Source organism: Salvelinus alpinus, chromosome 27, assembly GCF_045679555.1.
Source record: "Salvelinus alpinus chromosome 27, SLU_Salpinus.1, whole genome shotgun sequence".
NCBI classification, from domain to species: Eukaryota; Metazoa; Chordata; class Actinopteri; order Salmoniformes; family Salmonidae; genus Salvelinus; species Salvelinus alpinus.
Window position 1 is genome coordinate 46190199 of NC_092112.1, and position 25244 is coordinate 46215442.

The window sequence follows — 25244 nt, forward strand, 5'->3', positions numbered from 1 at the left end:
CTATCATCATCTTTTAGCACTTCACCAAATCTTTCCCAAACTACATTTCTGACACTCCCTTCTATTTATTTTCAACTCTCCATTTTGCAGCTTTTCTCTTATTGAATTAAACATTGACATTGTCATTTTTGCAACCGTGGATTTACGTGAACTTTTTGTCCTGTTCCCAAAAGCATTTGGCGAATGGCGTGTAGGCTATTTGGCGCTTGTACAGTTAGACCTTGAGGCTTAGGTTCACACACTAATGCCAGATAGCCTAAAATAATGAAAGGAAAAACCTAAAGTAGCCTATAGATATAAATTGCACAAGAACTATACATTTATGGATTTTTTTCATTCAACCCATTTAATGACCCTAAACTCATCCATTCCGTGGATATAACCGCGAGGTCTGCGGGTTATGAGTCAACCCACACATCACTACTGTGTGTGTGTGTGTGTGTGTGTGTGTGTGTGTGTGTGTGTGTGTGTGTGTGTGTGTGTGTGTGTGTGTGTGTGTGCTTGCCTCTGTGTGGGTGCTACATGTTTTCGGGAGGCTGTCTGCACTCTGCCCATCCTGCCTCTGTTGCCATGGTGATCCCTTCTCCAAAACCTTGCCATTTCCTGTGTGTATGTTTGTGTGCACGCGTACATGTGCGCGTGTGTGTGTGTGTGTGTGTGTGCAGCTGAGAATGGGTTGTTTTTGAAATAACATTGAGACAGTGGCGAGGGGTATCACATAAATACACAACTCCAGCTGCAGTAACACTGAGGTAATAACGCTATCTGGTTAACACTGCTAAATATAGACCCCGGCAGCTGTGGGCTATGTCCTTATTCTCCTAGCCATAGCTTCCTTTCCTCTCTTCATCCTCTATGTTAGCCGTGATGGCAGTCTTAGGCCTGGGTGTAGAGGGGTTAGATTGATAGATGCTATTGTCAGCTAAATGTGTATTCGCAAAGAGAGAGGGGGAGGCAGGGAGATGGAGACTGAGACGGAGATACAGAGAGAGAGAGAGAGAGACACACACACTGTGGGCAAGCAGGGAGCTACAAAGGAAGTAGCAGGACCATGGTCAGCTCCAGAGGGCTAGAGAGGCCAAGGTCAGTCAGCCCAATGGACAGCTCTACAGTCACCAACTGGGGCTGGGGATTCAACACCAATATTAGCCAGTCCAGGTTCTGCAACCAATTGGCACCTGGAATTGGTCCCACCTGTCCCTCATTACCCCAAATGAGTATAAGTAGAGGTGCAGTCACTCGGGCGCTTGGGCAGACAGGCAGAGGGTACATCTAGACTTCAGAAGAACCAGAGTGAATATGATAAGCACCTCGATCCAGCGACAAAGAAGATTGTAGGCACTGTTTGACTCACCTAAAGTCGGAAGTTTACATACACTTAGATTGGAGTCATTAAAACTTGTTTTTCAACCACACCAAAAATGTATTGTTAACAAACTATAGTTTTGGCAAGTCGGTTAGGACATCTACTTTATGCATGACACAAGTAATTTTTCCAACAATTGTTTACAGACAGATTATTTCACTTATAATTCGCTGTATCACAATTCCAGTGGGTCAGAAGTATACATACACTAAGTTGACTGTGCCTTTCAACAGCTTGGAAAATTCCAGAAAATGATGTCATGGCATTAGAAGCTTCTGATAGGCTAATTGACATAATTTGAGTCAATTGGAGATGTACCTGTGGATGTATTTCAAGGCCTACCTTCAAACTCAAAAGAAATCAGCCAAGACGTCAGAATTATTTTTTAGACCTCTACAAGTTTGGTTCATCCTTGGGAGAAATTTCCAAACGCCTGAAGGTACCACGTTCATCTGTACAAATAATAGTACGCAAGTATAAACACCCTGGGACCACGCAGAGGTCATACCGCTCAGGAAGGAGACGTAATCTGTCTCCTAGAGATGAATGTATTTTGGTGTGAAAAGTACAAATCAATCCCAGAACAACAGCAAAGGATCTTGTGAAGATGCTGGAGGAAACAGGTACAAAAGTATCTATATCCCACAGTAAAATGAGTCCTATATCGACATAACCTGAAGGGCGCTCAGCAAGGAAGAAGCCACTGCTCCAAAACCACCATTAAAAAGCAAGACTACGGTTTGCAACTGCACATGGGGACAAAGATCGTACTTTTTGGAGAAATGTCCTCTGGTCTGATGAAACAAAAATAGAACTGTTTGGCCATAATGACCATCGTTATGTTTGAAAGAAAAAGGGGGAGAGTTGCAAGCCGAAGAACACCATCCCAACCGTGAAGCACGGGGGTGGCAGCATCATGTTGCGGGGGTGCTTTGCTGCAGGAGGGACTGTTGCACTTCACAGAATAGATGGCAGGAATGGTGTTCTTCATGAGGCAGGAAAATTAGGTGGATATATTGAAGCAAGATCTCAAGACATCAGTCAGGAATTTAAAGCTTGGTCGCAAATGGGTCTTCCAAATGGACAATGACCTCAAGAATACTTCCAAAATTGTGGCAAAATGGCTTAAGGACAACAAAGTCAAGGTATTGGAGTGGCCATCACAAAGCCCTGACCTCAATCCTATAGAAAATTTGTGAGCAATCTGAAAAAACGTGTGCGAGCAAGGAGGCCTACAAACCTGACTCAGTTACTCCAGCTCTGTCAGGAGGATTGTGCCAAAATTCATCCAACTTATTGTGGGAAGCTTGTGGAAGGCTACCCGAAACATTTGACCCAAGTTAAACAATTTAATGGCAATGCTACCAAATACTAATTGAGTGTATGTAAACTTCTGACCCACTGGGAATGTGATGAAATGTGATCCTTACTGACCTAAGACAGGGCATTTTTACTAGAATTAAATGTCAGGCATTGTGAAAAACTGAGTTTAAATGTATTTGGCTAAGGTCTATGTAAACTTCCGACTTCAACTGCATCTCTCTCTTCATTTTCTTTTCCCCCAACGGAAGAGGACCCATTCCCGTGCAGCACGCCATCCGGCGCAAGTTGAGAGCAATAATTGAAACCTCGGACTCATCTCTCTCTTTTTTGTTCATTAACACAGGCGGTCCGGAGAGCCGCCACGCCGGACGCAGAGTGACCCACCCGTTACCCGAGAGGCCTTTCCGTTGTATTTCTCCCCTCCCCATTCCCCACAACCTTTATTAAAGAACAACTTTGGTTTGAGCACCGCAAAACGGTCTCCCGCTGTCTTATTTTATTGTGAGTTTCACCTCTGACTCCCCTAGGCTGCCACAACACACACTACAGTACACACTCAGAGGGGACTGACAGCCATCCATCTCTCCTGTCAGTAAGCTCTTGTCTTTGAAAGAGTACTCTCAGGGCTTCACCAGTTAGCCCTGTCCTTCCCACTGCTCTGTTTCTAAAGTTCCTTTAGATGCTCTAAGCTCAATGTTTGTCCTCTGCTCTCACTATAAGCCAAGGTGATCTAAATGATGTGTGGGAACTCTGCACACATGCAATACTACCGCACCTGTCTGATGTATATGACTTCCCTTTGATGCCGCTGAGGTGAATGTTGTTTCTCACCTCTCTTTTCTTCTTCTTTGCGCTCTCTCTTACTTTTCTCTTCCTCTCTATCAGATCCTCCAAGGCCCACCCAGGTCCTGTGGTCCACATAAGTGACAACCCCATGGATGAGGGAAAGGTATAGAGTGTCTCTCTGCCTACATATTGTGTACATTACATCTACATGTGTGTATCGTTCCTTGTTGTGAATGTCGAAGAGTGTGCCATGCCCCCCGCCTTCAATGAGACAGACAGAAAGACAGAGAGACAGTCATGTGGGTGATGAATGAGACCTTGGTGGCTTATTCAAACAGGCCACACAAAGTATTTGTATATACAGCCTACTCAAAGACCTTACTTCACCCACTTTACTTTTACCTTTATCTCTCTCTCTCTCTTTCTTCCTTCTTCCCTCCTCCCTCCACCACTCTGCAGGTACTGTAGGTTTAGCCTTTATGAAACATTATTGGTTCATGCTTTATGAAACATTATAGGTTTAGCCTTTATGAAACGTTATAGGTTTAGTCTTTATGAAACGTTATAGGTTTAGCCGTTATGAAACGTTATAGGTTTAGCCTTTATGAAACGTTATAGGTTTAGCCTTTATGAAACGTTATAGGTTTAGCCTTTATGAAACGTTATAGGTTTAGCCTTAATGAAACGTTATAGGTTTAGCCTTTATGAAATATTATAGGTTTAGCCTTTATGAAACATTATAGGTTTAGCCTTTATGAAACATTATAGGTTTAGCCTTTATGAAATATTATAGGTTTAGCCTTTATGAAACGTTATAGCTAGCTGGATCATTATTTATATTTTTATTTGAACACACAAATAATTGCTTTTGATAGATGAATGACTTGTGAGCCACAGTTGTTCACACGTTTGTCTATAAATTACCTGTGTTCTTGGACTCATGGTGCAAGAGGAGCTACATTCTAAAGAATAACATAAATAATGATTTATCATTTGATTTAATTGAAAAGAGTCCATTGTTTGGAATATGTTGACAATATCAACTTTAGAGTGGGGGAGGCATGGTTTGGTTCACCGATATCAATAAAACATTTTAAAAAATGCACTTATTTTTCTTGTTTTTGGTTTAGAACCAAGGTAAAAAGGCGACTCCTGTAAGCTGTGTGTCCTGTATGCATTGTCTTTCATCCCCCCCCATCCCACCACAGCCTGCCGTGTGAATGTTGAGCATATTATTCCTTCTCTGACGTGGGTCATCTTTTCACCGGGCCAAATCTCACTGGCTGCCTGTCACTTTTTCATTCCAGCTTATAATTGGATATGAGTCTGGGATCGTGGTCCTGTGGGATCTGAAATCAAAGAAGGCAGACTACCGGTACACGTATGACGAGGTAGGCACCATCTCCCACAATGCCTTTCAGTGCCTCTCTTCCAGTGATCTGGGGAATGCATGAGGAATCAAATATTAATGAACTGCTTTGTATAAATAGATGTGTGCTGTATATACAGTATGTGTGTGTGTTTGTTTGTGTGTGTGTGTACTGTGTGCTTGTATGCCATATGCATTGTTTGCCTTTGAGAGATTACATCACATGGCTTTAGAGTCTGTGGAGGACTAGAGATGTAGTGGAGGCATGTATCTACTCTGATACCTACTCTACACCCACACTGGTACACACACAAACACACACACACACACGCGTTAATACCTACTCGACGTACGCCAACACTCGTCTCAGCCGTCTGTGTTCTTGTGTGGGTCTGATGTGACATGTTCATCAGTGATCTAAGCCGCTCGACACTGGAGAGGAGAGATGGTTCGTCATGGCTCACCGCAGGCTCATTTTAGGAAATGGAAAAGGAGGTCTCTGTCTCACATCACTGTGGGATATAAAATAGGGATTCTTGGCATAGACAATTCTGAGTCTGTGTGATGGTTTGATGTGTTATATTGGGTGTTGTCAGCTGATATTGAAGAAGGAAGAGAACAGGATTGCTTGGTGTTTGTCTGTACCTGTACCCAGACTGAGTTACAAGTGAACGGAAACCAATACTACAGTAGGCTACACACAGTGTGTAGTCTCTTTTAGAACCACAGATGCCCTGCTGTCTCTCCCGTGGCCCTCATTTTGTACTATAGAGGGTCGGACATTTGTGAAAAGTATTTTGAACTTGTTTCTCAAAGGCAACATCCTTTTCTAACAAACAAACAAACAATATAATGTCTTGGTTGTATCTCATCCCCAGCCTCATAATACTCAAGTTAAGAATGCGTCAGAAACCCTGGTGCCCAAACTTGCAGTAGAAGTTTATTAAGCGGATTGAGTGGTTTTACAAAGACACACACAGAGACAGAGTCAGGCTTACAGTAATGAGTTTATGTTAAGACCTGTTCTTCTGTTCACCTCATTGACAGTGTTGTGGCACTGTAAACCCTCTACGATAAAAAGGCTCCACAAGCAAAACATGCCCCTGTGATGACTCTCCCAGCTGAAGCGAATGCTCCCCCTTTCTTGTGCATTCTGTCTCAGTTTCTCTCTCCCTCTGTTGCTCTGTCAGTCTCTCAATTCTATTCAATTAAATGTGCTTTATTGGCATGACGTGACAATGTACATATTGCCAAAGCTTACTTTGGATATTTACAATATTAAGATAATAAGAATCAACATTGTCAACGGGACAACAGTAACAACAATAACCAAGAGTCAAAATAACCATACATTGAACAATAACAATAAGCATGCAATAGAGGACATGTGCAGGTTGATTGGTCCGTCAGACACTGTCCCTCATCTTATCGCAGGTAGCAATGTAGTGCGCTGCCAAACCACAGCTCTCTGCGTCCTCCCCCAACAGGACGGGTAATCTATTCTCATCAGAGAGGTCTTTGAAATCTGGTTTTATATTTTGGATATTTTGTCAGGAAATGCAGCTCTGTTTCAGGTTCTGCTGTGGTGCCGTGGTTGCACAGCCTTTCCTCTACTGGGAGCCAGGTTTTCCTGTGTCTACCCTTCTCAATGGCAAGGCTGTGCTCACTGAGCCTGTACTTTGTCAAGGTTTTGATCAGTAACCATGGTCAAATAGTTAGCCATGGTGTACTGTCGATTTATGGCCAGATAGCACTGCATTTTGCTTTGTGCTTGTGTTTCCCAATAAGCAATGCAGTTTTGTTTTGATTGTGTTGTAATTTGTTTAATTCTGATTGATTTGATGTTCTGGTCCTGAGGCTTCAGTGTGTTAGTAGAACATGTTTGTAAACTCAGCCCCAGGACCAGCTGGATGAGGGGACTCTTTTCTTTGCCCAGCTCTTGGCATTGCAGGACTTGGTAATGATATGAGAGGGGGTCACTGTATTTTAGATGTTTCCAAAACTTAATTGCTCTTTTTTTAGTTTTTATTATTCGTGGATATTGGCCTAATTCTGCACTGCATGCATTGTTTGTAGTTTTCCTCTGGACATGTAGGAGAATCTTACAGAACTCTGCATGCAGGGTTTCAATAGGGTGTTTGTCCCATTTGGTGAAATCTTGTTTTGCAAGTGGACCCCACACCTCGCTGGCATAAAATGCAATTGGTTCAATGACACATTCAATCATTTTAGCCAAATTTGAATTTGTTTTTTAATGGCGTAGAATGCCCTGTGTGCTTTCTCTCTCAGTTCATTCACTGCATCATTATGGTGTCCAGTTGAGCTTATTTTTAAACCGAAGTAATTGTAGTGTGTGCACTACTCTATATATTTTGTACCAATTGAGAACTTTGGTCTAATTCCCTGAGATCTGGATCTTCTCTGGAAAATCATTATTTTAGTATTTTTGGGGTTTACTGCCAGAGCCCAGGTCTGGCAGTACTGCTCTAGCAGGTCCAGGCTCTCCTGTAGGCCATGTGCTGTGGGTGTCAGCAGGCATAGGTAATCTGCGAAGAGTAGGCATTTAACCTCTGAATTGTGGAGACTAACACCAGGGGCTGAGGATTTTTCTAGAATAGTGGCCAATTCGTTGATGTAAATATTGAAGAGTGCAGGGCTCAGATTGCAACCCTGGCGAAGGCCCCGCCCCTGGTTAAAGAATTATGTTATTTTCTTGCCAATTTTAATGATGCCAGTATACATTGAATTAATTATGTCATATGTTTTACCCCCTACACCACTTTCAATAACTTTGTAGAACAGTCCTGTATGCCAAATATAATCAAATTATTTTTTAAAGTCGATAAAGCAAGCGTATATTTTGGTATTCTTTTGGTGGACAGGTTTATCTATCAGGGTGTGTAGGGTGTAAATATGATCAGTCGTGCGATGTTTTGGTATAAATTTGGCTTTTACTCAAGACATTGTGCTTATTAAGGAAGTTTAGAACTCTTACATTTATAATACTACAGAAAACCTTCCCCAGGTTACTGTTCACGCAAATGCCTCTGTAATTGTTAGGGTGAAATTTGTCTCCGTTCTTAAAGATTGGGGTTATGAGTCCATAAATTCCAGATATCAAGGTAATAACCTACACTCAGGCTCAAATTAAACAGTTTTAATATAGCCAATTGAAATTTTGCACTAGTGAGTTTGAGCATCTCATTTAGGATGCCATCAGGTCCACATACTTTTTTACATTTGAGGGCCTGAAGTTTCTTATAGAGCTCCTGGTCAGTAATTGGGGAGTCCAGTGGATTTTGATTGTCCTTTATAGCTTTTTCTAATCCATTCAACTTCTCATGAATTTGCCATTGCTCTGCGTTTGTGTCAATTTGAACGGTGTTGTAGAGTGTTTTAAAATGGGTTGTCTATATGTCACCATTTTGTATCGCTAATTCCGCTTGTTTCGATTTTTGGGGGGATTTACCAATTTTGTCAGAAGTTGTTTGTGTTTATGGACTCATAAATTAGTGTCAGCTGCTTGCTGTTGTACTGAGTGTACGTTTATAGAGTTTTAAAGTCTCACAGTAATGAAGGTGTAATTCACCATTACTTGGGTCTCTGTGCTTTTGGTTGGATAGTGTTCTAAGTTTTTTCCTTATAATTTTACAATCTGCATCAAACCAGGTGTCATCTGTGGTCTTTTTTGTTTTGTTTTTATCAATTTCAGTTGTGCTTCTTTTGCCATTTGCCTGAATATATAGTTGATGTTTTTTACTGCAAGATTGATGCCTTCTTTACTGTGAGTGAATGTGGTATCCAGAAAGTTATCTAAGAGTGTTAGGATATTTTGGTTACAGGTTGCTTACTGGTATTCTTCTGTGCTGTTTTGGGCCAATCTGTATGAATTTCTGATGTTGTATAGCTTACTGGGCTGTGAATGTGTGGTTGTTTCCATGTCTGTTCTTTTCAGGAACAACGTAATTTGGCTGTGATCAGACAGAGGTGTTAGTGGCTTGACAGTGAATGAGCTGAGAGAGAAAGGGTCAATGTCTGTAATCATATAGTCTACTGTGCTGTGGCCAAGAGATGAGCAATAGGTGAATCTCCCCAAAGAGTCCCCCCGTAACCTACCATTGATAAAGTACAGACCCATGCTTCTACAGAGCTACAACAGATCCCTTCCGTTTTTGTTGATGGTGCTGTCACTGTTGTTTCTATGGGGGAGATTAAGGCAGTTAGAAACAGTATGGCCTGTAATAAAGCTGTCCCCTCGTGTGGTCGTTATATCAGGTAGTGTTCCTGTGCGCGAATTTGTGTCCCCACAGATGAGCACAATTCCCTGGGCCTGGAAATGGCACGTCTCCTCCTCAAGGGTGGGGAAGCTCTCCTCTGAGTAATATGGAGATTCTGAGGGGGGATATATATTGCGCAAAGGAACACATCTTTTTCTTTCAGTTTTAACCAAATGTGATATTTACCAATTTTGAGGGGATCAATTAGATTTGTAGTTCGGATTTGTACCGGATTTGTACCAAATGATCAGTCCTCGAGTCTCTGCCTCTATTGACAGAGCTGTGTTTCTGTGAGGGCACAATTACCTTTCTGTAGCCTGTGGGACAGTGAGTGACAGTGTCAGCCTTACACCATGTATCCTGCAAAATGATGACGTCAACATCTTTCAGATTTTTATTGAACTCCAGTGCTAAACTCTTCAGTCCAAAGGTTGATGAGTTTAGGCCCTGAATGTTCCACCTGAATAGCAGTCAGAAATAATAATAGCAGTCAGAAATACAGTAACTACTAACTATTAAGTTGTTAAGAGTGAGATAAACAGGATAACAGCTAACATTTTTTCTGTTATATATATATATTCCTATTCATTGAACAAGTAAACTTTTAGTACAATAGGTGTGTGTGTGTGTGTGTGTGTGTGCGTGTTTAGTGCAGTTTAGTGCAGATGTATTGAAGGAGCTGTTTAATCTCACTCAATCCTACAGGATTCTCCTGTCCTCTGATGACCTCTGCGTAGGTGTGCTCGTCCTGCTGTTGTGCCCTGTGGAGTGGAGGGGGGCCAGGTCTGGGCCGTGGGGCTTCCTCTCTGGTCTGGTAGAGGTGGTGGTCTGGTGCGGGGTAGTAGGCTGGCCCCGGTCCAGTCTGGCTAAGCCGATGGAAGTGGTGGTGCTCTGGTGGTGGGTGGGGCCTGTGGGGTGCGCTGGGTCTGGTGTGGCGTTGAAGGGGCCTGGGGCTCCTTGGTGGTGCAGTGGTCTGGTAGGGGTCTCTGGGTGGTCCTCTGTCCAGTGTGGCATGGGGTGTTTGTCTACCAAGTGCCATGTCCTTTAGAGACTTGGCAAACATCCTCACTGTCTGCTTCCTCAGGTGGGAGTGGTCGTGCAGATGCTCTGGGGTGATTGTTGGGTGGTGAGCAACGTGCACGTTCGGGAGTAGGCCACACCCTCTGGTGATGTCAGTATTAACTTTCTGAATGGTCCGGGGATGAAAGTATTTGCGGGGCAGCAGAGTGGAGATGGTGATGTGGAAGTTGGGGAACCGCTCAGAGGCCCTCTCTGCTACTCTGTTGACCAGGCTGCCTACTTTCTCCTGCTCCTCTCGCAGGCTGTTGGTGCCGGTGTGAATAATAATGTGGCCTGGTGTGCCAAAGTCAGGCTGGGACAGGATGTGGAGTGCATCCTGTGTTTTTGGGCAACGTATTTTGCACACCTTGTGGTGGGGGAAGAGTTTATCCTCTTGGATGAATTTCCCATTTGAGTCAATGAGGTCTGGGGTCTGGGCTGGGGCTGGGGTACACAGGTCCTGTGTACAAGGAGGGGTGTGTGGGGGGCGGGCAGAGGGGCAGGGGGGGGGGGGGGGGGCAGAGAGCTTCTTTCTGTAGTAGGTGGCCCCATGTGAGCCTCCTTGTTGACTGGGGGTGTGGGTAAAGGGTAGTCGGTATGAGGGGGGGGGGGGGGGGTTGTGGGTCAGTGGGGGTGTTAGGGGTGGTGAGGGGCTATGCTGCAGCAACCTCTTGATGACAGACAACTATTTTGCCATCTCCTCCTTTACCTGCCCTAGCTTTCTCCTGATGGTGGCCTTTACCTCCTCAAGCGCTGTGGTAAGGCTCTCTCTCAGCTCCTGGACAGAGTTCTTCATCTGAGTCCTGCACTGGTTGGGTCCTGCACTTTCTCACAGCAGGCTGATGGTAGTAAGTGTGGTCATGGCTCTGGTGGTCGTAGGCAGGCATGGGGTAGGATAGACCTGTTGTGTGGGTCTGGGCCTGGGCTCCTGCTGTTGGAGTGCCTGAGGTGAGGGGAGAAGTCAGAGTGTTGTCCTTGTCTTTTTTGGTATCCGCTGTCTTTCTTAGGGTGGGGAAGTCCTGCACAAAAGAGCTGAGTGCAGCCTCACTACCCTGGACCATGACAGTGCCATTTACCGTCAGAAACCTGTTGTCCTGGTCCTTCTCGCTGTTCTCAAAAATGTGGACTTGCCTTTCCTTGCAGATGCCTTTCTTTGTCGTATACCTTAAATGCCTGGTTACAGCTGTATGCCAGGCAGTAGTGCTGTATGTGTAAAATAACAGGTTTGTAACAGTCCTGTTGTGTGAGCAGTCGGCAAACAAACTTTCCGGGTTCTCCCTCAGAATTCTGTGTTTAAACTGATTCTTCCCTTCTCTGATTTGATTTCTGCTGGGGGAAAAAAAAAGGAGGGGGGGTCTCTCAGTCTCTGCTGCTGCTGGTGCTGCTAGAGCTGCCTCATTGGCCATGTTGCTATGGTTACCACTAGTAAACAGTTGGAGCTAGATGAATTTGGCTGGCTTGCAATATTAAAATTGGTCTTTTAACTCACTCGCTGTCAATCTCGCTCTTTCTCTCTCTCCCCCCCTCCTTCCCTCTCCCCTGGGTGAGATGATATCTCTGTCTCCTCTCCCTGGTCCTAAGGCTTACATAGTGATCCTCCTTGGCAGCCATGTTGTTTTCTCCTGGGAGTGGTTGTGTCTCTCCTCTCCAACCCTGTAGTAACCCCTCCCCAGAGGCTGGCTGCTCTACAGCTGCTGACTCTGTACTTCGTGGCTCATTAACACTGGGGAAAACATCACAGTATCTACATCACTGCCATGCTGTGGCATTACAGCTAATGTGCTCGTGTCATCGCCTGCTGCTAATGACTTATTCAGGGTCAGATCTATGTTCATCAGTCTGAACCCTAGGTATGAAGAGCTGAACATTAAAGCTGCCCTTGGATAATTTTTGTTGTACTGTGGAGTAGACTATGGATGAGCTGTAGTTATGATGACTATTTTGTGAGTCGGATGATAATGCTTGATTCCTGGATCGACAAATAGTATTTCCTGCCAAATAATAGGTTTTGTGCTATTTGCAGAGCTACACCTCCCCCGCCAAACATACATGTGCAACCATCTTGTAAACAGCTTGTGTCAATTACAGAACATTTCCTAGGGTTTTCTACCTGCAGCAATACTGGTGGATAATGCTGGTAATAACGGTAAAAGCCCAGTGCCTCCATTTCCACACCAAAAATGCATGGCCCTAAGTATAGGACACAGGTAATAGAGTAAAGGAAATAGGTAATAAAGCTTGGAGCATAAGGTAGAGGACATTGGATGTAGCCTGGTCCTTACCTTTCGCTAGTCGCGTGAGGACATCTTATATAACCTCACTAATTACAGGTAACTCTCTCCATCTTCGTCACACCTAACCACAGTGTGTATGTATAGGAATTCCAACACCCCCAAACAGCTGATCATTCTTCCTTCCCTTGCGTCTGTTTCCCAGTCCTTTTCCCTGTCATGGCTCAGTGCTATCTCTGCGGGTGCAGTGACTGTGAGCACCAGAGAGACGATGGAGATGGAGAGAGCATCAGTCACCTCAGCCCTGCTCTGTCTGACTAAATGCCTCAGCCTGATGAATAGCCTGCCAACACAGGAGCCTGCCTCAGATTTCTATATCCCCCTTTTTCTCTCTCATTCTCCCCATCTTTTTTCACTCCTTCTCTCATTTTGTCACTCTCTCTCTCTCTCTCGAAATGCAAACTATACACAATTCAAATTGCTCCTGTTGAATGGCGTACACTGGGGGATCTAAAACAAATCAGCTATTTCTAGTAGCCAGACACCATACATTTGTGCTAATGTGGCAGATGTGGTATTAACTGCTCTCCCAGTTCCCGCCCCAGCCCCTGCATCCAGCGACTTGAGGGAGGTCTGTCAAATGCTCAGTTATGTGGTTGGCCAGGGACCTTGTCTCAGCTCACTTAACAAATAGCTGCAGATGACCGTACTGTATGCCTGTTAGCTCTAATGGGAATGAGCGGAATACCTCCTCTGACTTTAAATCTGGTAGTGGGCTTGGTTAAAAAAATGGACACAATTGACATTTGGGTACAGGACTCGTGTCCTGACATTCTGGTTCTCTCGGAAACATGGCCTCTTAAGGATCTGCCCCTTTAAAAAAAAAAATGTTGCCTAAAATTACATACCCAAATCTAACTGCCTGTAGCTCAGGACATGAAGCAGGGATATGCATAATATTGGTACCATTTGAAAGGAAACACTTTGAAGTTTGTGGAAATGTGAAAGGAATGTAGGAGAATATAACATAATATATCTGGTAAAAGATGATACAAAGAAAAAAAACAACGTTCTTTTGTATTTTTTATGTACTATCATATTTGACATGCAAGAGAAATGCCATAATGTATTATTCCAGCCCAGGTGCAATTTAGATTTTGGCCACTAGCTGGCAGCAGTGTATGTGCAAAGTTTAAGTCTGTTCCAATGCACCCTTGCATTTCTGTTAAAAAAATGTAATCAAGCGTGCCCAAATGTGCCTAATTTGTTTATGAATAACTTTTCATGTTCAAAATTGTGCACTCTCAAACCATAGCATGCTATTCTTTCACTCTAATAGTTATACTGTAAATTGGACTGTGCAGTTAGATTAACAATAATTTAAGCTTTCTGCCAGTATCAGATATGTCTATGTCCTGGGAAACTTTAACATTAGCTCAACCGTCTCGTGGACAGGACACCGATCCTGAAGAAGTTTTAAGTGATTCTGTATCTGATAAAGACATTGAAGTAAATTAGTATAATGTGTTTAGATGTGGCAGATTACAGAATGGGGGAGGAGTGGCCATACTGTATATGTAAAATCTAAATATTTCTGTTCCCAAGAATTTTGAGCTCCTGGTTGTAGATGTGTCCATAAACCAGAATACACATTTATTTGTTGCTGCCCTCCTGTTGCCACGGCAGATGCTAATGGTGCGGTGACTCTCACTCAACGTCAACAAAACAAAGAAGATGATCTTGGACTTCAGGAAACAGCAGAGGGAGCACCCCCCTATACACATCAACGGGACAGCAGTGGAGAAGGTGGAAAGTTCCGGGGCATACATATCACTGACAAACTGAAATGGTCCACCCACACAGACAGTGTGGTGAAGAAGGCGCAACATCGCCTCTTCAACCTCAGGAGGCTGAAGACATTTGGCTTGTCACCTAAAACCCTCACAAACTTTTACAGGTGCACAATTGAGAGCATCCTGTCGAGCTGCATCACCGCCTAGTACATCAACTGCACCGCCCACAACCCCAGGGCTCTCCAGAGGGTGGTGCGGTTTGCACAACGCATTACCGGGGGCAAACTACCTGCCCTCCAGGACACCTACAGCACCTGATGTCACAGGAATGCCAAAAAGATCAAGAAGGACAACAACCAGACGAGCCACTGCCTGTTCACCCCGTTATCATCCAGAAGGCAAGGTCAGTACAGGTGCATCAAAGCTGGGACTGAGAGACTGAAAAACGGCTTTTATCTCAAGGCCATCAGACTGTTATATAGCCATCACTAGCACAGAGAGGCTGCTGCCTACAATACACAGACTTGAAATCATTGGCGACTTTAATAAATGGAACACTAGTCACTTTAATAATGTCACTTTCATAATGTTTACACATCTTGCATTACTAATTTCAAATGTACAGTTGAAGTCATAAGTTTACATACACTTAGGTTGGAGTCATTAAAACTTGTTTTTCTTGTTTTTTTAAACTATAGTTTTGGCAAGTCGGTTAGGACATCTACTTTATGCATGACACAAGTAATTTTTTCAACGATTGTTTACAGACAGATTATTTCACTTTTAATTCACTGTATCATAATTCCAGTGGGTCAGAAGTTTACATACACTAAGTTGACTGTGCTTTTAAACAGCTTGGAAAATTCCAGAAAATGATGTCATGGCTTTAGAAGCTTCTGATAGGCTAATTGACATAATTTGAGTCAATTGGAGGTGTACCCGTGGATGTATTTCAAGACCTACCTTCAAATGCAGTGCCTCTTTGCTTGACATCATGGGAAAATCAAAAGAAATCAGCCAAGACCTCAGAAAAAGAATTGTAGACCTCCACAAGTCTGGTTCATCCCTGGTAGCAATGTCCAAATGCCTGAAGGTACCATGTTCATCTGTACAAACAATAGTACGAAAGTATAAACACCATGGGACCACGCAGCCATCATACCGCTCAGGAAGGAGACGCGTTCTGTCTCCTAGAAATGAACATATTTTTGTGCAAAAAGTGCAAATCAATCCCAGAACAACAGCAAAGGACCTTGTGAATATGCTGGAGGAAACAGGTACAATAATATCTATATCCACAGTAAAATGAGTCCTATATCGACATAACCTGAAAGGCCGCTCAGCAAGGAAGAAGCCACTGCTCCAAAACCGCCATAAAAAATCCAGACTACGGTTTGCAACTGCACATAGGGACAAAGATCGTACAATTTGGAGAAATGTCCTCTGGTCTGATGAAACAAAAATAGAAATGTTTGGCCCATTCAGCAACCTGCCCAGGTCAGTGTTGCCCGTTTGTCCCTCCCGGATAAATATTATAGCACCCCGTGTAAATGCCGTGGCTTCCTACTGCAGTGCTCCTTTTACTTTTCGAACCAGTTGGGAGCTCCGACCACCGAGAGTTCCAAAGTTGCCACGGTTATTTCTCTACTGACTGGGCAGGCATTGGAATGGGCCACGGGAATCTGGGAGAGAGGAGGAGCTGGATTCGAATGAGGGGTTCATGGCTCGGTTCAGAGGTATCTTCGATCATCCACCGGAAGGCAGAGATGGGGGTGAGCGCCTACTCCAAATACAGCAGGAGGATCAGACTGCTGCCGAGTACGCGCACACCTTCCGGACAATAGCAGTATCCAGCGGATGGAATGAGCTGGCGCTTCGCACGCTATTCAGAAGCGGACTGCGTGAAGAGGTTCAGACGGAACTGGCCTGTCGAGACAACAACCTGTCCTTGGACACACTCATCGCGATGGCCATCCGTCTGGATAACCTTCTTCGGGAGTGTCGGCACTCTCACCGCTTCTCTCCCTCCCTCAGTGAACACTTTGGATCAGAGCCTGAACCCATGGAGGTAGGGGTCACACGCCGGAGACAGCTGGGGCTATGTCTCTATTGTGGTCAAGGAGGGCACCAGTTCCAGCAGTGTCCGATACTTCCCAACTCTGGATCCACAAGAGCAGAGGGATTGTCACTTGATCTTCCACCTCCTGTGGCAGGTGTAAGTATCCCTTCTTCATCACTTTCTGCCAAACCCTTTTTGGTGGTGATAACTCTAATTGACTGTCCCTGATGTACTGTTTCTACAGCATTAGTGGATTCTGGTGGCGCGGGAAACTTTATTGACCAGACCCTTGTCTCCTCTCTCAACATCACCTCATACCCGCTCTCCTCTCCTTTCCCAGTTCAAGCCCTCGATAATTGGCCATTAGGTGCCGAGACCATCATACACATCACCAAACCACTCACCCTCACTGTGGAGTCCATCCATCAGGAGAACATCCCGTAAGTTAATCTCCAGAGCACCAGCTCACAAGATCATCCTCGGTCTCCCTTGGCTTCAACTCCACAACCCCACCATCTCATGGTCGAGGATGAAAATCACAGACTGGTCACCCGTGGTTTCACGTCGGTTGAGAGTCCTGTGGTTGCCCTTCAGCCCAATATCCCGAAGGTATACCAGGACCTGCGAGAGGTATTTTCCAATTCCCGCTCCACCTGTCTCCCTCCTCATCACCCCTGGGACTGTGCCATCAACCTGCGAGCAGGCTCTGCGCCCCCGCACAGACGCATCTACCCTCTGTCGGTGGCTGAAACCTAGGCCATGGAGGAGTACATCCATGAGGCGCTCCAACAAGGTTTCATCCGCACGTCCACTTCTCCTGCGTTGGCAGGTTTCTTCTTCGTGGACAAAAAGGATGGAAGGATGGAGGACTCAATCACCACCAAGTACCGTTACCCTCTCCCGTTTGGGCTGGCAGCCATCGAACAGCTTCGCTGGGCCTGGTTCTTTACCAAGTTGGACCTGCAGAGTGCATACGATCTCATCCGCATCTGGGATGGGGATGAATGGAAGACAGCTTTTATCCCAATATCTGGTGGAGTACTCGGTGATGCCATTTGGCTTTGCCAATGCTCCGTAAGTGTTCCAGGCATTCATCAATGAGGTCTTTCGGCACATGCTCAGACGCCAGGTGGCTGTGTATATCGACGTCATCCTGGTCTAATCGGCTACCTTGGAGGATCACATCGCTCATGTCCGAGTGGTTCTCAAACGGCTCCTGGCTAACCACCTGTTTGTCATGGCTGAGAAGTGCCAGGTTCACCTGGAGGCTGTTTCCTTCCTAGGCTAACAAATCAGTCCGCAAGGAGTGAAGATGGATGTCAAGAAGGTATTCTGGACATTCTGGATCCCAACATCATCCGTGATTTCCATCTTTGCCGCCCGGACAGGCCCGCTCCTCGTCCTCGGGGCCGTCCCTCTGGCCAGCGTCGTCCTGTGGCTGGATCCGCGCATCGGTGGGTACTGTCACGTCTCCAGTTTACTAACCACCGGTCCTAGGAACCTTCATTACGCGCACCTGTGCTTCATCATTAGGCACACCTGTACTCCATTACCTCCCCTTTATCTGGCACTCCCTTAGGTTATTTCCCAAGGCAGTATTGTTTCTGTTGTTCATGTCTAGAAGCTACTGCTATGTTGTATCGTTTCCTGTTTCTTGTTATATTAAACTTACCACTTGCTTCTCGACTCCCAGAGTCTACGTTACAGGTTGTATGGATAAAAGGCAACATTATGCTGCCCTCTTCATTGACCGGTCAAAGGCTTTTGATACTGTTGATCACTCACTGCTAATTCAGAGCCTTTCCTCATTTGGCCTAGACCAGGCTGCATGTAACTGGTTTAAAAATGACTTGACATAGAACTCAGTGTGTATCTACTGATGGTGTAAAACATGTTTCCGGTATATTACGAAAGGTTTCCCGCAGGCCAATTCTAGGTCCTGTACTATTTGTGACTCACCACCTGGATTCGGTCTTATGTAGCAAAATGTGAAATTGTGTTTTTTAAATTGGATAAAAGTAGAGACGCTACAAAATGATATATCGTACACTGCATTTGAGGAACAATGGGAAAGTAATTATTATTTGAAAGTTGATCAACTTGTAAACTCACTTTTGAGAAAATCGCCTTTGAATGTTTTGGTATCTAGTGAAGAGCTCTTCTTTGTCTACACCCATTCAACATCGTTCACACCCTCTTAAGCTTTAGCCCCACCCATCTCATTTCGCACTCGGAGCGCACACTTGACACTTGGGCCGATGATTTGTTTACCTCTGGTTAACATGAAAACAGCCTAACCAGCTCTGCTGGCAACAATTTCCCCAACATTTTTTTGCAGAAGTTTACTGACACCGGCCATATTCAACGGGTGTTATACACACGTCACATAACGTGTCAGCCAGCTAACGTTAGCTAGTTAAACAACAATGAACAAAGTGCCAACAGTGCCTAACAGAAGGCTCTAACTAGAAAAGCAAACAAACAGCTCTGGGAAAGAAATAATAACATCAGCTAGGGAGCCAGCCAGCTAACGTTAGCTAGCTAGCTAACAGTACACTTTAGCTTGAAATGAAACCACTTTCTGTCAAAATTAGAAACGTGTAATATCTGAAAAGGTAGCTAGCTAACGCTAGACTATCTTACCTGTATACATCAACATGCATCATGGATGCGTCTCCCTGTCAGGAATGCCATACCACGGTTGCCCTTTAGTTTGAAGATGTAATCCGGAGACAGGTGTTTTCTCCATCTCTTTAGCTATCATACTCTAATTCCATTGATCTCAAAACTTGATCCTCCAGAAAATGGAGAGGGACACTTGCAGCTCAACTACACAATATATTAAAAAACGCTGCGTTGGACAGGATTCCCAACAGTGACTGATGAGCTCAAATAGACAGACACCTTCAATATGGCAGACCAATCCTTTCTCCTCTCTCGGCATGTCCAGCCCACTCATTATCTCAGCCAATCATGGCTAGTGGGAAGGTTGCCAACTTTTTCTGTGGCTTAACCCATATTTACAGAAGGTATACAAGTTTGTTATTTAGGCACATGAAAGTTCACATGTCCGAGAAGGCATTTCTGCCAAAAAACGCATTTTGATTAAAAAATAAAAATTACGTTCAAACGGCTCTCATGTGAAGCGTGACATACGACATACACCTAGTTTCCTGAATCGGGTCACATTTACAGTAACAATATCGACTTGTCTGTAAAAATCTGTAATCTGCACTTTAATTGTTTTGTATGCTATTGCTCTCACAGTTGACCAGGCTATATCTGAACTACGGTCTGCCTTCATTGTTTTACAGAAAATCTTAATTGACCTGAAATGAGTATTGAATGCAGGTAAATCTAAGGATATGTTGTTCTCTGGAGCACATAAAATTAACTCTGATTTAAGCATATGGACGGTGTCCATATTGATTGTGTCCCTGCTTACATATATCTGGGCATCTGGATAGATGAAAAACTGTCTTTTAAAAAGCATACTGATGAGTTCAGAAGCTGAGAATAAAAATGGGCTTCTTCTATAGAAATAGGTCCTTCCTCTTGCTAAATAGTAGAAAGTAGAATATTCGGTCAACGTTCCTATCGGTACTAGACTGTGGTGATGTCATCTACAGTGCATTCGTATTCATCTACAGCGCAAGTATTCAGACCCCTCTACTTTTTCCACATTTTGTTAATCAATTATTCTAAAACATATATTCATCAATCAGCAAAAAACAGTTTTTAGACATTTTTGCAAATGTATTAAACATTTTAAAATCACATTTACATAAGTATTCAGACCCTTTACGCAGTACTTTGTTGAAGTACCTTTGGCAGAAATTACAGCCTCGAGTCTTCTTGGTATGACGCTACAAGCTTGGCACACCTGTATTTGGGGAGTTTCTCAGCTTTATCTCTGCAGATCCTCTCAAGCTCTGTCAGGTTGGATGGGGAGCGTTGCTGCATAGCTATTTTCAGGTCTCTCCAGACATGTCCGATTGGGTTCAAGTCCAGGCTTTGGCTGGGCCACTCAAAGACATTCAGAGACTTGTCCCGAAGCCACTCCTGCGTTGTCTTGGCTGTGTGCTTAGGGTCGTTGTCCTGTTGGAAAGTGAACCTTCGCCCCAGCGCTCTGGAGCAGGTTTTCTTCAAGGATCTCTCTGTACTTTGCTCCGATCATATTTCCCTCGATCCAGACTAGTCTCTCAGTCCGTGCTGTGAAAAACATACCGACGGCATGACGCTGCCACCATCATGCTTCAACGTAGGGATGGTGCCTGGTTTTCTCCAGACGTGACGCTTGGCAATCACCAAGCGGGCTGTGATATGCCTTTTACTGAGGAGTGACTTCCGCCTGGCCACTCTACCATAAAGGCCTGATTGATGGAGTGCTGCAGAGATGGTTGTCCTTCTGGAAGGTTCTCCCATCTGCACAGAGGAACTCTGGAGCTCTTTCAGAGTGACCAATGGGTTCTTGGTCACCTCCCTGACCAAGGCCCTTCTCCCCCGATTGCTCCGTTTGGCCGGGGGGCCAGCTTTAGGAAGAGTCTTGGTGGTTCAAAACTTCTTCCATTTAAGAAGATACTGTAGTAAACACTACACTTTAACTATAGTAAATACTACAGTGTGTACCCTGCCCATTCCCCTCCCCCATATCCCAATTTGTGCCACCCATACGTGAGAAACCCACATGCCAAGTATAGACCATATTGTGTTTTATACAGGCTATAGAAAATATCAGAAGTGCTGAACTATCTGTACAGTCCCTCCCTCCCTCCCTCCCTCCCTCCCTCCCTCCCTCCCTCCCTCCCTCCCTCCCTCCCTCCCTCCCTCCCTCCCTCCCTCCCTCCCTCCCTCCCTCTCTGTCTGTCTGTCTGTCTGTCTGTCTGTCTGTCTGTCTGTCTGTCTGTCTGTCTGTCTGTCTGTCTGTCTGTCTGTCTGTCTGTCTGTCATGGAAAATTAGCTAAATGAAAAACTATAGCAAATACTAACGTAAAGTCTGCAAAAACACTACAGTAAATACAACATTATAAACTGGGTGGTTCGAGCCTTGAATGCTGATTGGCTGACAGCCATGGTATACCACGGGTATGACAGAACATGCATTTTTACTGCTCTAATTACGTTGGTAACCAGTTTATAATAGCGATAAGGCACCTCGGGGGTTTGTGGTATATGGCGAAAATACCACAGCTAAGGGCTCTTCTAAAGCACGACGCAACCACCTTATTGCTTAAGTATTCTACACCCGCAAAATCACTATGTGAATTAGTATAGTATATACTACAGTTTTCTTTTACAACAGTATTTATAGTTTAATTAACTGTAAATACTATATTACACTACAGTAAATGCTACAGTATTCACTGTAGTGTTTTTGAGGACTTTAGTGTGTTTGTGTGGGTGCTGGTGTATGTCTCACTGTCTCATCCCAAAAGACCATTCTCTGAAAGGAGCATAATGTAATCAATCATGATTTTTTTATTTTTTATTATTATTGTTTGATATGATGACAGCCATGTGGTTCAATTACCTGCTCATTGTCAAATTAACCACTGCGTATTGTTTCTGCTTTTGTGGGACTGTCAAACTGAACAGTGCACTGATATATTTCCATCGCCTGTTGAATTGACTCACTGCGTCTGGTTAGATGTCCTTTTGAGACATTCACCTTCAAATTCTTGAGCTGAGAAATGTTTCATGAATATCTAAATATTGGTATGTGTGTGTGTGTCTGTACACCAGTTTTAATAATGAGCAGTAAGACAGAAGTAAGCCGGTCTGACCTTTCCGGAGTGCCTACATAATGATGTAGCAGCCATTTCATTGATTTGTTGTCGTTTGCTAAATCACTTCCTACCTTCCCAAAATAGAAACAAAGTTATATGGATTATGCAAAGCAGAGGAAGAGCATTCATAATTGCTAAATAATGAGACTTCAATGTCAAGCCACCACATCATAATTCCACTCTACTCCCATCCAGATGCCTATCTGTCTGTATTACACTCTTATCTCTGTAACTCTCTCTCTCTCCCTCTCTGTATCTCTCTCTCTATTTGTATCTCTGTATCTCTTTCTGTTTCTTTCATTCTCTCTCTGTGTATCTCTCTATCTGTCTCTCTCCCTCTGTATCTCTCTCTCTATTTGTATATCTGTTTCTCTTTCTATTTCTTTCTTTCTCTCTCTATCTCTCTATCTGTCTCTCTTCTCTCTGTAACTCTCTCTCTCTCTCCCTCTCTGTATCTCTCTCTCTATTTGTATCTCTGTATCTCTTTCTGTCTCTTTCTTTCTCTCTCTGTGTATCTCTCTATCTGTCTCTCTTCTCTCCGTATCTCTCTCTTTCTCTGTATATTTCTCTCTCTCTCTCTCTCCCACGTCTCTTCCGGTGTCAACCTATGTCTTGTTCCTTTCATCTCTCTTGACCGTGCCCTTTTTCTCTCTATTCAATGGGGTTAACACTGTCACGGTCAATGGTAGAACATTTGAACCACCTTTGAACCACATGTGTGTGTTGTGATTGTATATAGGCACTTAGAAATGATCTGTTATGAATGCTTATACTGTAGGTCCATAATGCATCACGAAGGACAATTAATTTATAATGCATGCTACACAGGTGGTTGATAGAAAATGTTATCATGTATCTTTGATGTACATGATGTAACCACGTATAAATTCTGCCTTGCAGCTCTTCCCTACTCTTATTTAACAATAGCCATCTGCTGAACAGAGTATAATCCAAACTAAGGGGTGGGTGTAATAGTCATATATGAACTCACCGTATGTCCATAGGAGTAACCCTATACATATATGTGTGTGAGAGGTACAACTATACAGTTGAAGTCGGATGTTTACCTTAGCCAAATACACCTTATACACCATAGCCAAATGCAGTTTTTCACAATTCCTGACATTTAATCCTCGTAAAATTTCCCTGTCTTAGGTCAGTTAGGATCACCATTTTATTTTAAGAATGTTAAATGTCAGAATAATTGTAGAGAGAATGATTTATTTCAGCTTTTATTTCTTTCATCACATTCCCAGTGGATCAGAAGTTTACATACACTCAATTAGTATTTGGTAGCATTGCCTTTAAATTGTTTAACTTGGGACAAATGTTTCGGGTAGCCTTCCACAACCTCCCCGCAATAAGTTGGGTGAATTTTGGCCCATTCCTCCTGACAGAGCTGATGTAACTGAGTCAGCTTTGTAGGCCTCCTTGCTCGCACACACTTTTTCAGTTCTGCCCACACATTTTCTATAGGGTAGAGGTCAGGGCTTTGTGATGGCCACTTCAATACCTTGACTTTGTTGTCCTTTAGCCATTTTGCAAAAACTTTGGAGGTATGCTTGTGGTCATTGTCCATTTGGAAGACCCATTTGCGACCAAGCTTTAACTCGACTGATGTCTTGAGATGTTGTTTCAATATATCCACCTCATTTTCCTGCCTCATGATGCCATCTATTCTGTGAAGTGCACCAGTCCCTCCTGCAGCAAAGCACCCCCACAACATGATGTTGCCACCCCCGTGCTTCACGGTTGGGATGGTGTTCTTCGGCTTGCAAGCCTCCCCCTTTTTACTCCAAACATAACGATGGTCATTATAGCCAACCAGTTCTATTTTTGTTTCATCAGACCAGAGAAGATTTCTCCAAATCGTACGATCTTTGTCCCCATGTGCAGTTGCAAACCGTAGTCTGGATTTTTTATGGCGGTTTTGGAGCAGTGGCTTCTTCCTTACTGAGCGGCCTTTCAGGTTATGTCGATATAGTACTCGTTTTACTGTGGATATACATACTTTTGTACCTGTTTCCTCCAGTATCTTCACAAGGTCCTTTCCTGTTGTTCTGGGATTGATTTGCACTTTTCGCACCAAAGTACGATCATCTCTAGGAGACAGAACGCGTCTCCTTCCTGAGCGGTATGATGGCTGCGTGGTCCTATGGTGTTTATACTTGCGTACTATTGTTTGTACAGATGAACGTGGTACCTTCAGGCGTTTGGAAATTGCTCCCAAGGATGAACCAGACTTGTGGAGGTCTGTTGTTTTTAAGGTCTTGGCTGATTTCTTTTGATTTTCCGACGATGTCAAGCAAAAGGCACTGAGTTTGAAGGTATGCCTAGCAAAACATCCACAGGTACACCTCCAATTGACTCAAATTATGTCAATTAGCCAATCAGAAGCTTCTAAGGCCATGACATCATTTTCTGGAATTTTCCAAGCTGTTTAAAGGCACAGTCAACTTAGTGTATGTAAACTTCTGACTCACTGGAATTGTGATGGCGTAGCAGTGAAGGCGGAGCAGAGGGATGTTTTTGATTGTCTTGTCCCATCCCTTGTATATATTGTTTATTTCTTTGTATATATTTCGTATGTATTTTTAATACATTTTTTCCATCTACGGACTGAACATACTCTCCTGCAACCCTTCTCACCCAATGCTGTATGGATCTGCTATTTTTTATTCTTTAGAACCGTCACCCCCTTTAGAAGCTAGCCAGCTAACTATCTACTAGCTTGTAGTCAGTTAGCCACTGCTAGTTAGCCATCACCGTTAACTGGGACATCTGCTTCAGCCCGGTCAACTCCTGCCAGCCTGCATAGCGCGATATCAACAGAGCATATCGGACTGCTTTTTTCCACCATATCTCCGGATTCCTACCGCGAGCGCTGAACCTTTACTCTGGATCATCGCAGTTAGCTAGCTGCTATCCGAGTGGCTACTCCAGGCTAACATCTCTGTCCCGAAGAAAGCACCAGTTAGCCTGGAGCTAGCCTCGAATCTAGGCCCATCTTCCGGCTAGCCGGAGAGATCTATCAAGCAATTTCTGGGCTTCAATTACCACATTTGCCAATTGGCCTGGACCCTTTGCTGCCGACACGTAGCCCCGCCGATCCATCAAGACTGGTCTTTTGACGTAACCGTCCGAGGGGGTTTCTGTCCCGAAGCAAGCACCAGTTAGTAAGTCGCTCTGGATAAG

At 44.1% G+C, this 25244-nt stretch overlaps 1 protein-coding gene across 7 annotated transcripts in view; it reads left to right on the forward strand.

The window, feature by feature from the left end:
- LOC139556657 (syntaxin-binding protein 5-like) overlaps nucleotides 1-25244 on the forward strand; it is a 167165-nt gene that overhangs the window by 98127 nt on the left and 43794 nt on the right. For 6 of the 7 annotated variants that reach the window (XM_071370872.1, XM_071370875.1, XM_071370877.1 and 3 more), the window contains exons 6-7: nucleotides 3575-3638; nucleotides 4783-4866. In XM_071370872.1, the coding sequence (XP_071226973.1) occupies nucleotides 3575-3638; nucleotides 4783-4866 (148 nt within the window). Of the gene's footprint in view, nucleotides 1-3574; nucleotides 3639-4782; nucleotides 4867-14103; nucleotides 14608-25244 lie in introns of those variants that run through there. The other variant, XM_071370879.1, reaches the window with a different exon arrangement.